Source organism: Mytilus edulis, chromosome 10 (genome assembly GCF_963676685.1).
Source record: "Mytilus edulis chromosome 10, xbMytEdul2.2, whole genome shotgun sequence".
Taxonomy (NCBI): Eukaryota; Metazoa; Mollusca; class Bivalvia; order Mytilida; family Mytilidae; genus Mytilus; species Mytilus edulis.
Genome location: NC_092353.1, coordinates 9,341,338 through 9,358,401, shown reverse-complemented (window position 1 = coordinate 9,358,401; position 17,064 = coordinate 9,341,338). Strand labels below are relative to the sequence as shown.

At 32.5% G+C, this 17,064-nt stretch overlaps 2 protein-coding genes across 2 annotated transcripts in view; both read right to left on the bottom strand.

The window, feature by feature from the left end:
• Nucleotides 1-498: 498 nt before the first annotated feature.
• Nucleotides 499-17,064, bottom strand: part of LOC139493330 (heat shock 70 kDa protein 12B-like) — a 144,208-nt gene continuing 127,642 nt past the window's right edge. Inside the window, exon 6 of the mRNA XM_071281648.1 lies at nt 499-1,122. Coding sequence (XP_071137749.1) covers nt 656-1,122 — 467 coding nt within the window. The 3' untranslated portion in view covers nt 499-655. The remainder of the gene's footprint in view (nt 1,123-17,064) is intronic.
• LOC139493331 (heat shock 70 kDa protein 12B-like) lies at nt 3,225-9,651 on the bottom strand. Its single transcript, XM_071281650.1, has 3 exons — nt 9,608-9,651; nt 8,887-9,172; nt 3,225-3,438 (listed from the first exon to the last, which is right to left on the bottom strand). The coding sequence occupies exons 2-3, from the start codon at nt 9,169-9,171 to the stop codon at nt 3,232-3,234; spliced, it is 492 nt and encodes a 163-aa protein (XP_071137751.1). The 5' UTR covers nt 9,172; nt 9,608-9,651; the 3' UTR covers nt 3,225-3,231.

Sequence of the window (17,064 nt, the reverse complement as noted above, 5' to 3'; positions counted from 1 at the left end):
CGACCTACCGTTCTGTGGGCGATCGCAAGCACATCGTGGTGGTTTTTAAAAGAAAAGGATATATTACTAGTAAGTCGGATTATTGACACAAGTAAGACACATGTATACCTATATTGAATGATCTAATCGGTTTATTGATGAAAACACTAGTATGTGTAACATATTTTATCCATCGCGTCTAACATAAATTAAAAAGATGGATTCTAGTCATCAGGTGTACAAAGAATCAAACTATTCTTTAATTGAATTCCTTACAAACTAACAGAGTGATTCAAACTGAGATATATATAGATTGGCCAGCAAATAACAGCACAAATTACTAGAGCAGTTTATCCTTCTTTTAATAATTTATTTTCATTTGTTTTAAGTGTCGTTGTTCTAATCAATACAGTATTACAGTAGTTAATATATGCTGACCCTCTTTTCTGATCTTTTCAGTAGCAGCATATATTAACTACAGTTATTGTAATATGGTAGGGATAAGTACAAGAACATATGAAATAAATGATTATAAGTTACCAAATAAAAAATATTTACTCTGACAAGACAAGTTATTACAACTACAGCAAAAAAATAAAATAAAATCACATATGTCAATATTTTAAAAATAGAATATATATGTCAATACATATAGGTGAAAGATAGGTTAGTCTTGTTATTCAAATCTAAATGAAGACTTAAACTTTTGCTTAGTATGTGCATCTTTTGCTTCAACTTCAAGTTCGGTACCGCGAAATATCATTCTAACATTTACATATCTTTCCAAACTAGCAAAGGCATGAGGAATTTGAACATCAAAACTGCCTATGATTCTGTTTCCCGGGTCATCGATATATGTGGGCCTTAATGAATCGGAAGTTGCAACTTTGAAGTTCATTTCTGTTTGTCCGTTTGTCAGTGGGTGGTAGTCCTCGTTTGATATTTCAGTGTCTGTTTCAACCGACTGATTTTTCTTTACATGAATGTGAAAAATATCGTCACAATACGCCGTACCATCTATTTCAATGAACTTGCTGATAGGATCTTTTCCGTGGCGAAAAGGGGAAGCTATATTAACACCATATGTATAAGGAGACATACGGAATCGAACCTTCTCTGGACAGTGACCAAATTCAACAGCACCTTTAATGACAGCTGCGCCAGGTTCATTCGGTTTTAATACTTTCATTGTTGGAAATTTCAAATGAACTTCTTCTTGGAGTAACTTGCTTTCAGCAAATCCTCCCACCAAAAGTATGGTATCTAAGTCGAGTTGTCTCAAGGAGAGTAATATTTCTTTAATTTTGCGGCATATATGTTCAGCTGGCCTCTCAAAAAAACCCTTAACTACTCTAGAACTAAGACGCAGTTTTCCAGCAACAAGTGTTCCAGAATTTGCGGACTGACGTAAGATTAAAGGAAGTTGCATATGGTAATTTTTATCTTCGGTGTTTACATTTTTCTTCAGTAACTCAAAACTTCTTTCCAACTCTATGACTTCATGTTTTGGGAGGGAAGCTATACGATCAAACCCAAACAACTCTAGTAAATATTCCTGAAAGGCGTCATCAACTTTTATTCCACCCCACGGTCCTCCAGAGGCTCTGTGGATTTCTTTCAGAGAATTGTCATAGCGAACTTCATGAACTGTAATATCAACAGTTCCACCTGAAAATACAGTGACATATCTTAATTAAGCTAATAACACCCAAAGCCATGCTGATGAATGTTAATCCTTGACTGTGTTCTTCTGCTACTGCTCTTGAAAGGATTATATATTTTGATAACAGCTAGGGTAAGAAAATCATTGAATTTGGTTTTATGCACTACTTTGTTTTTCGACCGCATCAGTCCTTGGGCTTTCTATCAGTACGCTTTTCTATTGATATATTTGATAATGTATGCTTAACTTTAAATAAATATCGAATCGTGTAAGGTGTTCATTATGAACCCATAACTCGGCCATTGTTTCGGACTGGTTTTTGTTTTTCTTCAGATGTTTGTTTATTATGTATTATTGCTTTTTAAACCTAGCAAAAAATGCAGCAAATCTGGTATTTAATTTTCATTATTTGCCAACAAAAACATCTTAGTGAAATTTCTCAAATTCCTTTACTCTTACTACTGAAAATATATTTTCGTCAAAGCAATTGCCTTTTCTGTTCCGTGTGTAATGCTGTACAACAAAATATGATTACACAAAATGTTTTAACATTATAAAATGTCGAATCATTCATCAAATAACATAATGTTCTTTGCAAGATAAAGAATTGTTAAACTTACCTCCACAGTCTAACAGTAAAAATTTAGCACCAGGTTTCATCGGTGAAAGTCCTGATCTAGGATCACCTAACTGACAGTAAAGTGCAGCGCATTCTGGTTCTAATGCTAATGTTAACCTGCTTCCCGGTATGCCAGCCTAAAGTTTAAAAAAATAAACTCTTTGAATGCGCTGTACACACAAAACTATCATGTGAATATTTATTTCTGATATAATTTAACTAAATGTTGATAAATGATTTGTTTCCAATATTTGTTTTTACTTTCTATAATTAATATTTGTTTATTCTTTTTTGAAAATTAAACAAAAAACAGAATGCTTGCTTAACCATCTATCATCTATCATGGGATGGTGCGTTCAGCAATACCAAGTTTTGTAATAATAAGAGTAAACATAGGTTGGATAGTAAGAGATAAAAGTCTTATATATACAAGAGGCATATTAAACAATGGACAATAGCTCTAGATAAAGAAAGTTGACCAATGTACACAGCTCTGATATTTGGAAATCACATCAACAGTCTGTGAGTAGTATTGCATCACAAAACCTTTGTCAGTGCTGAAAATAAGAAGCGTAAGATACAAGAGAAAACACAAACTCATTAGGCGAAAATAAACTGACAGACAAGAAATGGCTATATACCAATAGAAAACCAATAGTACGCAAATAAAACATAGCAAAATAAAAACGGACAGGTGTCTGGTGTTTTTGAAATAGTGAATCGTTTTCATGTTATCAAACAACCCTTTCTTGTTTCAGAATATATGTTTAAATCTCTAGGTTAGCCTTATATTCAATGCGACTCTCTTTAAAGCTATAAATAATCAGTCGTAAATTCAAACATAACAAATTACATAACCGTCTATCATAACATTGAAATCCGTTTGCTTTGCTTTCAGAAAGACTAGCAACGACCAACATAAATCTGTAGATCAGATGGATTCACATAAATAACAAACTTTTTCGGCGGATTAGCGCATAAACTTTTTAGCAGCCTCGTCCCAGATCGCCGGAACAGTTAGTACCCAGTGAATATCACCTTCACGCAGATGTGGAATACGTTCTTTAAAATGAGTGAGCAAATGGTCTTTCAAATAATGTATTCCACCACTAAACACTTCAATGGCTAGCATTTCTTTATCAGTGCAATCTCTGATCTTCGTTTTTTCGTTTAAATCCTGAAATTGATTGAATGTTATGCCATCGTTAGAATTGCAGTAGAATTCCACATTACGTCACATTAAGTCACCCTTTATTTTACAAGTATTAAACAATAAAGCAATTGGATTTAGGTTATTCAAAAATAAGATACATTCAACGTATGACACGTCAGTACGTTGAACTAAAAGAGAGACGAAAGATACCACTAGTATACAACCGTTCAATAGTCATAAATCGATTAAGCGAAAACAAATAAGGATTACAAAATAAAACGTGTGTAAACTAATACAGGAAAACAACAGAAACAACAGACAAACTGAACTGCAGTAAAAACAAACGTCAAAATATATAGAAACTTTTTATTTGAAACAACTGCCATTTTGCTGACTTTATATAGAACATTTTAAGATAAATTGTAGGTTCAACTTAGTGGCATGGCAACCCAAACCTCCCATTTATATTGTTATATTAAACATACCGGTAAAATGACAACACTACGTGACAGGAATACAGTACAAATAAACGCACGAACTCTCATGATAGATAAATACATGAATAAATATTACAATACATCATAACATGTAAACTGCAGCATAAAAACGGACATCTCCTATGAATTCACGACATTACATTAGGACACCACAAACGAAGTATAAACTGCGCGTCACATGAATGGATTGAAGCTTAGAAAAAACCTTCTATGTAAATAAAATGTTCGTTTTTTTTATTTATAAACACGTACACGAATATAAAATAGGGATCGAGTCTGTCATGGTTATATTTTATGTATTTTCCAATCTTGACAAAAAATACTGTGCATTTACTTGAAGTTGTTTTAAACTTAAAACCATATAAATGTAAAGGCAGCTTTTCTTTCTGTACTTTTACATACATATAGAAAATAGAAAAAAAGATAGAGGTATTAGTGTTTTTTTTTTTTTTATTAATGTTCCATTTTGAATTATTGTCTTTCATTTTCGCTGATGTACTATGTCTTTATACCATTTTGTGTTCCTTTGTTGGCACAGTTTTTGTTTTTGTTTTATAGTGATAAAGATTATCTTACAATGTTGACTACTGTTATCCTATATTTGACATTTTTTACCATTTGTGATTGTTTTGTTTGCTCACACATTAATGTCAGTATAATGTAATTTATGTCATATAAGTGAGAGGTTTAGCTAGCTACAAATCCAGGTTTAATCCACCATACCAAGCCATGAATTTCTATTGCATTTCATTATTTTCCTCTTAAAATGTGGCTGTGGGACTGATGTAGACAGATCTAGGAAAATTTAACACGTTAAACACGACCAAGCATTACGTTGAAAAACAACATTTTTCAAAGTATCAAACACCAAAAGTTGAAAAGGTAGAAAATAACCATTCAAGCCGGAAATGCTTTTAAACAATACCTATGAACTGAGGAGTTTTCGGAACGACTATATCGACTCCTAGTTAAAATTTATACTTACAGATATATATATACCAGCACAAATATAATACTTAGATAGTTAAGCCTCGGTCACACCTTACCAGATAGAATGAACGGACGCCTAACGGATGTAAATAAAAGTTGTCCGTACGTTGACAAAATTGTTATCCGTTGGGAGTCCGTTGATGTACTGACCAAATAAAACGGACGTGTAACGAATGCATAACGGACACACACCGGATATGCAACGTACGAGAAACGGAAACGTAACGGATAGAACGGATGTCGACCGTACATCCAACGGACGAGTACCGCATAAAAAGAACACCTAACTGACGAGTACCGGAAAAAACGGATGAACAAGATATACGGAAAAATTAAAGGCGACAATAATAATACATGAAAAATCGCATAAATATTCAAAATGTTTCTGTTTGTTCTTGGAAATGCCACCAAAGGGCAGTATCTGGCCGGAATAAGAGCTGCTTTATTGTGAAGACGTGCCCTAACTCTAAGATCGATTATGATTAATAAGAATTCATGAACCTGAAAAAATCTAATTGGCATTTCTGACGCGAATTTTTTTATTGGCATTTATCCGTCTCAGATCTGTTCATCATCCGTTTTATCCGTTATACGTCCGGTAGAAGTCCGTTTCACATTCGTTCAACATCCGTTTTATCCGTTAGACGTCCGTTAGAATTCCGTTGGTGAATTTATCTGCCAGACCTCCAACGGATGTATTACGGACACGTAACGGATACAAAACGGAAACGAAACGGACGAGTACCGTTCAAAACGGATGCCTACCGGACGTTCGACGGACATTTCATCCGTTGGATGTCCGTTCAAAGTTTTGAACATGCTCAAAATTTTCCACCGGACAAAACGGACGTCGACGGATAAAACGTACGCTAAACGGATATGCAACTGATATGACGGACGTCTAACTGATAAAAACGGACGTCTAACGGACATGAACGTGAACATGAAAAAGTTGTCCGTTAAGCCTCGGTCACACCTTACCGGATAGCTCGAACGGACTCCTAACGGATAACTTTTTTTCAATCCGTTCATGTCCGTGAGACGTCCGTTCTTATCCGTTTAACGTCCGTCCGTATCCGTTGCATGTCCGTTAAGCGGACGTTTTATCCGTCGACGTCCGTTCTGTCCGTTGGAAAATTTTAAGCATGTTCAAAACTTTGAACGGACGTCCAACACATTAAATTATATATCAATATACTAAATAAATAAATGATTGGGAATATGTTAAAGTAATAAAAAGTCAAGAGAATTTCAGAACGCAATTTGGTTCCGAACAATATCTATCACGCTTTGTGCATGCAGACTCCATGCGGCCTTCACGTGATTTTACTATTTTTAGAATAATTGCATAGTAACCAAATGCACTTGATTCAACCTTTACTAATTATGCAACATTTTCGAATAATTCACTAGAAAATATTTCAATAGATTCTAAAATTTATATTGTAAATATACACACTGCAGTTATTAATAGATAAATAAAAAAATTACTTGTACCCTTTAATACATCCAATCACAGCGTTCTTAAGTTGACTTCCTTCGCCCTGTCTTGTGTACACAAAAGGCCAACCTAATGCTGGGAAAATGTAATACTTCCGTTTTCCCTATACACCAAGCATCATGAAATTGAACATTATGTCCAGAACTATACGAATGAAAATTATAATAGATCCAAATTTTATTCAGATTGTACTATAAAGAAACCGAAGTTTTTTTTTCGATTTATTTACATAAACTTATTAAATCAGCTGCAGCATTACTATTATATGTAGACCTTCATTGCATAAAACAATGGAAATAACATTGTATATTGATATAAACGATCAAACTTGTAAATAAATAAATAAATAATCTTTATTTCAAGAGGATGATCCCATTAGTTAAAACTAATCTTCTTGAGAGTCCTCAAAATAATAACAACATATTTATAAGTACATAGAGTATTATAAAGTTATATTATACACAATATACAATTGTATTTAAATAATAATGAAAAAGCATATTAATTTGCACAATTGATGAAAAATTTGTAACGTTTTGTTTTAAAAGATACAAGTGTATTACTCATTTTTATTTCATTTGGTAAACTGTTCCATATTTAACCTGAATATGTAAATGTTTTCTTTAAAAAATTTGTTTTTGGTTTCGGAAGATTTAATAGTTTTTCATCAGCTGAACGTAAGTTATAATTTTGATTATCAGTAAAATGAAAATTTTCTTTTAAATAGTTAGGAACCATACCATTTAATGATTTAAATACAAGTATTGCCTTTTGGTATTGAATGCGTTTTTCTACATTTAACCAGTGTAAACTATTAAACAATAAACTGGATGATGTCATTATGTCAGCCTCTACTATAACCCTAGCAGATTTCTTTAATAACTTATTAAGTTTATTTATTTCACTTTCACAACAGCTTCCCCATATATTGCAACAATAATCAAATAATGGCAGAATATAAGCATTAAAATAGATAATACGTATATGCATAGCTAAATATTTTCTTATCTTTTGTAATGAATTGATTCTGTTTGATATAGTACATGACATTTTATCTATCTGCTGATTCCAATTTAGGTTTTTGTCAATATATAAACCAAGAAGTTTTTCACAATCTACATTTTCTATTTGTTCATTTGAAATATTGATATCTAAACTGTTTCCAGTTGAACAAAGCCTTTGTTTTGAACCAATAATCATTGATTTACACTTTTTGGCATTTAATTTCATACAATTTTGCGAACACCAGTTTTCAATTACATGAATATCATTTTGAAGGTTAGAAGTTAACTGAAGTAAATTATTATCTTTACAATGTAATGTAGAATCATCTGCATACAAATCTATTAATGAATTTTCTATATTAAGTGGTAAATCATTGATACATAAAATAAATAACAGAGGGCCCAGGATAGAACCTTGTGGTACACCAGTTTTTATGCATTTAGTATTAGACATGACGTTATTGCCCTTAACTTGTTGGCTTCGTTCGAACAAGTATGACTTAAACCAGTCTAGTGTACAATTTGAAACAATATAATATTAATTGTATTAAATGTCCGTTGAACGTCCGTTAATTTTATGCGTCCGTTTTGTACGGTCCTCGTCCGTTTCGTTTCCGTTTTGTATCCGTTACGTGTCCGTTATACATCAATTGGAGGTCGGGAAGATAAATTCACTAACGGACTTTTACCGGACGTTTAACGGATAAAACGGATGTTGAACGAATGAGAAACGGACTTCTACCGGACGTATAACGGATAAAACGGATGATGAACGGATCTGAAACAGATAAATGCCAAATGAAAAGTTTGCGTCAGAAATGAGAATTATTGGTATGTCAGATATCTTGAGCTTCATGAATTTTTATTGTACATAATCGATCTTAGAGTAAAGGCACGTCTTTACAATCAAGCAGCTCTTATTCAGGTCAGACACTGTCCTTTGGCGGAATTTTAAAGAATAAACCAAAACCAGATACACAGAAACATTTTGAATATTTATGCGATTTACATGTATTATTATTGTCGCCTTTAATTTTTCCGTATATCTTGTTCATCCGTTTTATCCGGTACGCTTCCGTTATGTGTCCGTTTTATGCGGTACTTGTCCATTTGATGTACGTTCGACATCCGTTCTGTCCGGTACGTTTCCGTTTCTCGTACGTTGCATATCCGTTGTGTGTCCGTTATGCATTCGTTACACGTCCGTTTTATTCGGTCATTACATCAACGGACTCCCAACGGATAACAATTTTGTTAACGGACAATTTTTATTTTCATCCGTTAGACGTCCGTTCGTGCTATCCGGTAAGGTGTGACTTAGGCTTTAGGCATCCGTTCGACCTATTCGTTAAGGTGTGACCGAGGCTTATCACAGCGTTATATCGTTCATTTCTTCGCCTAATTTAATAGCATTTGTTTTGTAAAACTTGCTGAAAATTCTTTGTCGTTAGTATATAACTATTTTCTATAACTTTCTTACTTCGTTTTTGTACAGTGTTAGTTTAAACCGTTTGAAGAAGTACCAGTCTCGATTCTCTTTATGTTGTGATAGCCTTGCGTACTCTTCTTCTGCTTCATAACCAAAGGAATGAAAATCCTTCCTAGGCGTAAACAAAATGCTGGTAGGGGTTTTAGGAGTCTGTGTGATACCTTTACTCCAATTATATGTATATACTTTCTCCCTTTGACTTATGTAAGAGAAAGCATATCCACTGTACGTCGTTCCAAAATCAATTGCAACTACAAGTAGCTTACTAGAGCTCATCCTGTAATTTTGTAAAGTCATCATTATCAATTAAATTTGAATTTCGATTTAATATCATTTCATCGTCTACAAAACATACCCCTACCCCTCTCCCCCCCCCCCCCCCCCCCCACACACACACACATTCATATAGAAAACAGAGAGTGTGCCAATATGATATTGCTTTTGTTTCCTGGTAATACTTTTGTTAAGCTTTCAAAAGTATATTTGTCTTTTGTCTATGTGTCATATTACTTAAAATGTCTATCTACGTTTCGTGTGATAAAAAACAGTAATCAAAATGGTTGTAAAATTTAACTTTTATGTTATTTATATAGTCATTATGAGTATTGTTTTAACATTATATCTAGTGTAATTGATTCCTTACCTTCGACGTTTTCAAATTAACAAACTATTGATTTCGTTGTTCTGTAAAGTACCCAAAAGTTTAACTTACTTCTTGCCAGAATTTACGTAGTTGCTACCTAAATCCTTACTTCTAACAATTAGGTTATACAACCTCCTTATTTCTAACAAACTGTAATCGAATTCTACTTTTATTTTCTCTTTTTGAACTGTGAATTTTCAATCAAAAAAATATGAAGATATAATTAGACCCGGAATATAATGTGCTATATTTATCATGTAATCACGGTAAACGTTTGAATAAAATCCCATTGAAGACATTTATAACTTAGGTAATACGTAAGTGAAATATTGATCACACCGTTTTTCAATTGATTCGTCGTTGCACTGATTCCTAGTATATTCCTTGTTGAAATTGTTTTATGAATATTTTCAGTTCAACCCTCTAAAAATAAAAAATGAAAACAATTGTTTATGGATTTAAATTTTAAAAGCTATCTTAATCAAATTTTGGATGATGTAAATTATTACTATCATGTAGTTGGTGATATGTAGTCTGATATTCTATGTACGCCAATCAGACGACAACCCGCTAAATAAGACTTTAATTATCACATACTAGTCAATATATCAGTATGATATATGACAATACACTAACTTAAACTTTTAAATAGGCCAACCTTTCTTGGCATTGATCCCGAAGTCTAGTTTCAGGTATGATATATATTGAATATCAGTCATCAGTTGTTAAGTATCTGCCCAACAATGTTAGATCTGACAATTTTCCGAAGCAAATAATTTGTTCTTCCCTGGCTCGAACTCATGTTACTGATATATCGTGGCACCAAATCGCCTTGTAATAAGCTCGAAGTGCTAGACCACTTGACAACCTAGGCTCTACATAATAAAGCTTTCGATGGTCGAGTGTTACTTTTCTACGTCAGTTTATATCTAGCGTCGTAACACAGTACATGATATATAAGGAAATTTCATCTTCAGGTCATACAAGATAGATTCATTAGAATTACCGTCATTTCTTGCACTTTTATGTCCTATTGTACATTATTGTATCATTCTATGTAAAACAAACCCTGCTTCTGTTGATTGTGTGCTGATTTGATTTAAACTGTCTTTCTTGACTAACGAGTTTTCATTAATCAGAACCTGTGTGTCTTTTGTTAATTTGGTTTCGTATTTCGTTTCCATCTGACAATGTAAACCCTTTTAAATTTATTTTATCAGTTTGTGCTAGCGTTGTACCAGGTTAGACGACGGGAGAGTTGAGAGTAAGTAAATATGTTTAATATTGCAACATTATTTAACTGTCTCATCAAAGTTATGAAGTGCAATCCAGTGATTTTCGTTGGTTACTGTCTACTATATTTGATGTATTGTTTCAGCATAAATAAGGACGTTGTTTTTCTCTTTGATATTACGCTAGTCTTACTTTGAACTTTTATGGTTTAGGTTTTGCTCATTGTTTAAGTTATCCCGTTGTTCTGTATACAAATTAGGTATGCGGTAAGACAATGAGACAACTATCCTACAAAGTTCAAAGCAAGTGGATGTAAGCAAAAGTAAGTTCTTCTACAATGTGGAAATCCCATACATTATAGTTAGTCAGCTATAAAAGGCCCAAAATTAAAAATGAACAATACATCAATTAAAAAACCTAACACCCTAATTCATTACAGAATAATTTACATTAAACAAATATAACAGACATGGACCAAGCACAATCATTAAACTACAGCCTCGTGGGTCGCGACAGACACATTTAGAATGCAGTACGGTTCAACATGTTTGAAGGCGCAAACACTCCCCGTACATGTGACAGTGGCGTAACGGCACAACACAAAACTAGCTATGCAAAACAATTGTGATAGACAGCAAAACTGACAACCACTCAACTAGTCTGCTGAATTAGAACAGGTACATATATAATGTGGTCAGGCAAAAAATGTTTGAAGGCCCTCCAAGTATCCTTGGACAAAGCAGGAGCAGTACCTCATACACACAAACTAAAAAAATCAGTTAAAAATGGATTATTTCATCATATCAAAACAATGCAGAAATACATCATACAAAATACATCCCTTAAAAATTAAAAATAAAAGATACAATGTACAGTTTGGGTATGTATATATAAACTCTACATTCAAGCCTGATACAGCTCTAAATTTAAATTTTGATTAAATATGCAACATATAGATAGGTTTATGACACTGAATGAATGTGGTCAAGGTATAACATCTCAACAAAGATCACTATTAAGCTTTATGTCGTTAACTGAATATATATGGTGTTTACAAGATTACTAATTGTAAACAGGTGTGTTCTCCTTCGCTATGCTCATACGAACATAAACGAATAATGTGTGAACAAAACAAAAGCAATGTGAAATTGCTCTGATCAGTTTGGATCTGATCAGTTCAGATACTAAATAATATGGAAATACTTATATGCCAAATTAAGAAATGAATGGATTACCCATTTATGACAAAAGGACATATGATATATCAATTGGATAGGAACTCGAAGAAGAGAATATAAAAAAATATCTATAGAGCAATAAACAGTCTTCAGCACTATGTTCGGGACCAGAAAGTTCAGATTTTTAATTCCCCCATGTCCATAATGAAAACCAAAAAGACAGAGAAAACAGTTGTCCTCCCTTAATTTTCCTAAAGGAAAAAAATCAATCAATAGTAAAAACCAGGTGCTCCGCAGGGCGCAGTTTTATACGACAGCAGTGGTCGAACCCTGAACAGTTGGGGCACATTTGGTCACATTATTCAAGCTTCCCAAACAGGAAAATAAATGAACAAATTGCTTTCTAATCGTATTCAAATCTCTTTCAAATCGTGATTCTGCGACTTGTTAGTACCATTTGCTTGCGATTCATTAAACAAATCATAAACAAATCAGAATTTTCCAAATTCCCTTCAACTGATTTCTTTGCGATTTCTTTCTATTGTATGATTTGTAAGCAATTTGTTTCTGTTTTAGTGTGATTTCGTTATGATTTGTTTACTTAGAATATCGTATGAAATGATTTGAAAGAGATTTGTTAACTTTGTAAGCTAGAAGGGTGTGATTTCGTTATGATTTGTTTAACTTAGAAGAATATCATATGAAATGATTTGAAAATGATTTGTTAACTTATATATCACATGAAATGATTTGAAAATGATTTGTTAACTTTGTTAGCTATCATGGTGTGATTTATTGATGATTTGCAACAGTGAATAAAATGTTAATGCATTCCAATTTTCTTTGTTTATCTATCTCTCTAACTTCCGGTTGAGGTCAAATTCAAATTTCAAATACTGTTCTATATTAACTGAACAAGGAAGATTGCAAGATGAGGAGTTTTATTCCGTCTATGAAAGATGACGGTGGTAAGGAATCTCTATATTTATAAGTTCACATATTCAACTAATACTATTCAAATATTTTTATGTTAACCATTAAAATTTAGAAACTGTGCATTTCAGTATCTCATTATAATCATGATAATTTTGTACTGTAAGGATTAATTTTCAAATTCTAATAAGACGTGCTTCTTTAGTTTTGTAAACAACACTGTTCTAAAATTTTAGATAAAATATACTTAGCGCAGACTCAGAGATATACATAATGATGGCTGTTACAATATACTTCCCACGTAAATCTACATGTATTGGAACCTATTTGCAGACGCTTTGCCGATTTTATTGTTTTAAAAAGTGCAATTAAAAAAGACAAAATAACTTTTATACTTATTCGTATGCATTAAAAAGAAGTAATGCACAAGAGCTCGGAAAAATCAACAAAATGAAAATAAAATAAAATTCCGTGAAAGTCTATTAATCTTTTTGGCGCATTTAAGTCATTTCAAAACATGACGTCATACAAATGAAACCGCTAAAGTTGAAAGTTTTCTGTTACGTGCACCATCGGACTCGTATGATATTGTATTAAAACTGATTTTTGATGTAGGTTTTGTTTTATTTTCTATTCTATTGCATCATTCGCATATTTACTCATTTCAGCAAGTCAACATGGCGGCTCCTTAGTTACAAAATGTCAACTTTGGATTTGACGGAAGCTTACGAGAAAAACATGTAAATTAAAAAATATGAAAATGTGGGGTTTGAGAATTTAAAGAATTAAGCTAACGCTCAGGATAAAATTCGAATATCACGGCCCAGGCCATGTGTAAATTTCCAACAATCTATGCCTTCCATGAAATTTTATTAAATAAAAATGTGTAAAAGATGTGTAAACAGATCGAAACATTCATTGAAAGACTGGCTTCCAGAGCCAGCAGACATAATACACTGGCAAGTTTAATGTTTTAATTGTGCATTATGTTTACTGACCAGGTCCCGGGCAAAATGGGCAAAGCTATATTACAATGTAGCAGATTTGGACCCAGACTAAGAGCCATCACCTATTCGACATCATTCTACTTAGTACACGTGGTTGCCCATGTTTTTTTTCAAATTTCGTTATAGTCAAATACGGGAGAGAAGTAAGAGAAACTTACACAGAGTGAACAATTCGTCCCCACCGCAACCAAAGATAGTGTTCCTTTTTACAATTAGAGAAGTAGCTATATAAGGTAAAATGAAGACAATAGCGCTTCAAACATTTTTGTGTCAAAGTTTAGTGGTTTCAAGGGCAGAACATATGTTTGATCTGGATGTGAATGATTTAATCTGTGAATTGTTGATTGATGCCAATTTATTTACGATTTGCTTATGATTTGCTTTAGGTAGCAATATATAATTTACTTCTGATTTGTTAAAGATTTGATAACAATTTGTTTATGATTTGCTTGAGGTAGGAATATGATTCACTTCTTATTTGTTAAAGATTTGATAACAATTTCTTTACAATTTCTTTACGATTTGAAAACAATTTGTTTGTGATTTGTTTGAAGCAGGAAAGCAATTATCTCTTATTTGTTAATGATTTCAAAACTATTTCTTGACAATTTGTTTATGATTTGCTTATGAATTGTAAGCAATTTGTTCGTGATTTGTTATTGTGATTTGTTAGCTCATTTGCATGTGAAATTTTATCAATTTCAAATCACAAAGAAATCATACGATTTGTTTATCATTTGTTACCATGATTTGTTCCTCAATTTTTTTTGTTTGGGTTGATACTGTCTGAATTTGGATTGTGATCAAATTTTTGACATAATATAGGTTTTTGTCACATTATAAATGTGGTAAAAGATCTTACAAATCTGTTGTACAATACCGTGCAATTGAAGATTTCTTCTTTAAACTTTTGAAAACAAGCAGTGTAAGGGAGGTTATCAAGTAATCAAACATATATATAACAGTATTCTTAAAATTTTAATTGCATTACCTCCCTTAGACTGCTTTTAAATTGTCTAAATTGTCTTTAACCAGAAAAAAACTTGTTTTCCCCTTTTTTGCCCTTAATTGCTTAATAATTTGAGCCATAATCCCAAATAACCATCCCTTTGTAGTATGGAAACTTGTGGTATAATGTCAGGGAGATTTATACAATTAAACACAAGTTATTGACTGAAAACTAAAAAAATGGTTATTTGGGCCCTTTTTTTACCCCTCATTCAATAAAACCTCCTCACACATTGGAGCGAGAAACCCAAAACTCAATTCCAGCTTTTCCTTTGTAGAAAGAAACCTTGTAGCATAATTTCAGAGAGATCCATTTACTTAAACCAAAATTATTGCCTGCAATCTAGAAAAATACTTCTTTTTTACCCTTTTTTGGCCCCTTATTCCTTAATGTTCAGATATATTAACCCCAAACTAAATAAAAGCATTCCTTTTGTTATATGGAACCTTGTGGTACAATGTCAGAGAGATCCATACAGTTCTACATAAGTTATTGTCCCGAAACTACAAAAATGCTTTTTTATGCCCCTTTTTGGCCCTCAATTCGAAGACTGTTTGCCCCAAAACCCGTAAAATAAATTTCAACCTTCTCCTTAATTTTATACACATTTTGGTACAATATCAATGCAATTGAAATGCTTGTATCTCTGTTTTCATGTTTATGAAACACATTAAAGCCCCTAATAATATTCAAAAATAAAAATAATTTTAGTTATTTTCATTTTCTTTTCTTTGATATTCAATTGAGGATTAACAAAGTCATTGATACATGTAAATCTAACCCTATGCTAATGTAAATGTTAACTGCAAAAGTCCATCTTGCAGTATAAATGATGAGTTTTTAACATATATATTATTAAAAATTTCCTTCCGATGACATCTCTTAAACATGGAGTTTCCCCAATATTGTAACTTGACAAAAAAAAAGCTTTTTATTCATAAAACTGTGAAAAATGAAACATGAAATATTCAGAATTTAGATCTGGATACTGTCTTTAGAAAAGATGTGTTCACAAGGTCAAACAGAGAGGATTCAAGATAAACAAGGTCATTAACATATATAAAATAAAATAAAATAAAAAGAAGTTGAATCAATAATTATATAACAATAAGTATAGTACAATTATTGGAGAATATAATTTATAAAAAGGAAAAATTGATAATCGTTATAATTATGCTCAAATGACCATACATGCTACAACAAATCGTTGGAAATTGTTTTAAAGGTATCTCGAAAACTGGTTTGAAACAATTCTAATAGTGTCTTGCAGATTTTAAAAGAAGTTAGAACTGATCCCAACCATATATACCTGGGTTACACAGCAGAAAATGTCACTCTGTTGCAGACGGTCTAGCTACGTTTCAGTTATTCGGTTGTTTCAGTTTTTTGTGGTTTTTTTTGTCTGTATTTGACGTCATTTTTATGACTTTTTACGTTGATGCCTGGACCAAGTCGGGTATGTCTTTTTTCTGTGTTGGTCTTCAATGTATTATGTATTCGGGTTTTGTTTTCTGTAATAAGTTAAGACGTCAGTTTTATCATGTAAATCTTTTATATTCATTTGATAAAATTTACTGTTTGCAATAGCATAAATTGTTCTAGTTAATAAGGATGTTCTTAACACAAGCAGAAAACCCTTGCCGTATTTGGCACAACCTTTTTCGACTTTTGATCCTCAGAGATGTACAACTTTGTACCCTTTTTTTTACTTTCGAACTTTTATATCGGGGCGTCACTGGTAAATCTTGTGTGGACGAGGCGCGGTTTTGACGTATTGAATTTTAAACCTGATGCCTTTTGTTATCTATTAATCATGTGTTTCTTTGCCTAATACGTTCTCCTATTTATTTGTATTGAAGTCCTGTATTATAATGTTGTCATGTTAATGTTATATTTAACAATGCAATTAAATTTTCTTTAAAAATGTCCTGTCCCAAGTCAGGAAAATGGCCATTGTTATATCATAGTTGGTTTCTGTGTGTTTAACATTTTTACGTTGTGTTTCCGTTCTGTCGTTTGTTTTCTCCTATATTTGAGTGTGAATTCACATTACTATAAGACGTGTCAGGGTACTTTTCTATCCCAAATTCATGTTTTGGTTTTGATGTTATATTGGTTATTCTCATCGGATTTTGTCTAATGCTTAGTCCGTTGCTGTGTGTGTTA

What these genes read in the sequence shown, in the direction of transcription:
- LOC139493331 (XM_071281650.1), bottom strand. Translation starts at nt 9,171, where the DNA reads ATGAGCTCTAGTAAGCTACTTGTAGTTGCAATTGATTTTGGAACGACG. An exon ending in TAACACTGTACAAAAACGAA is followed by an intron (nt 3,439 to 8,886) that starts GTAAGAAAGTTA and finishes AATCAATTTCAG; the next exon opens with GATTTAAACGAAAAAACGAA.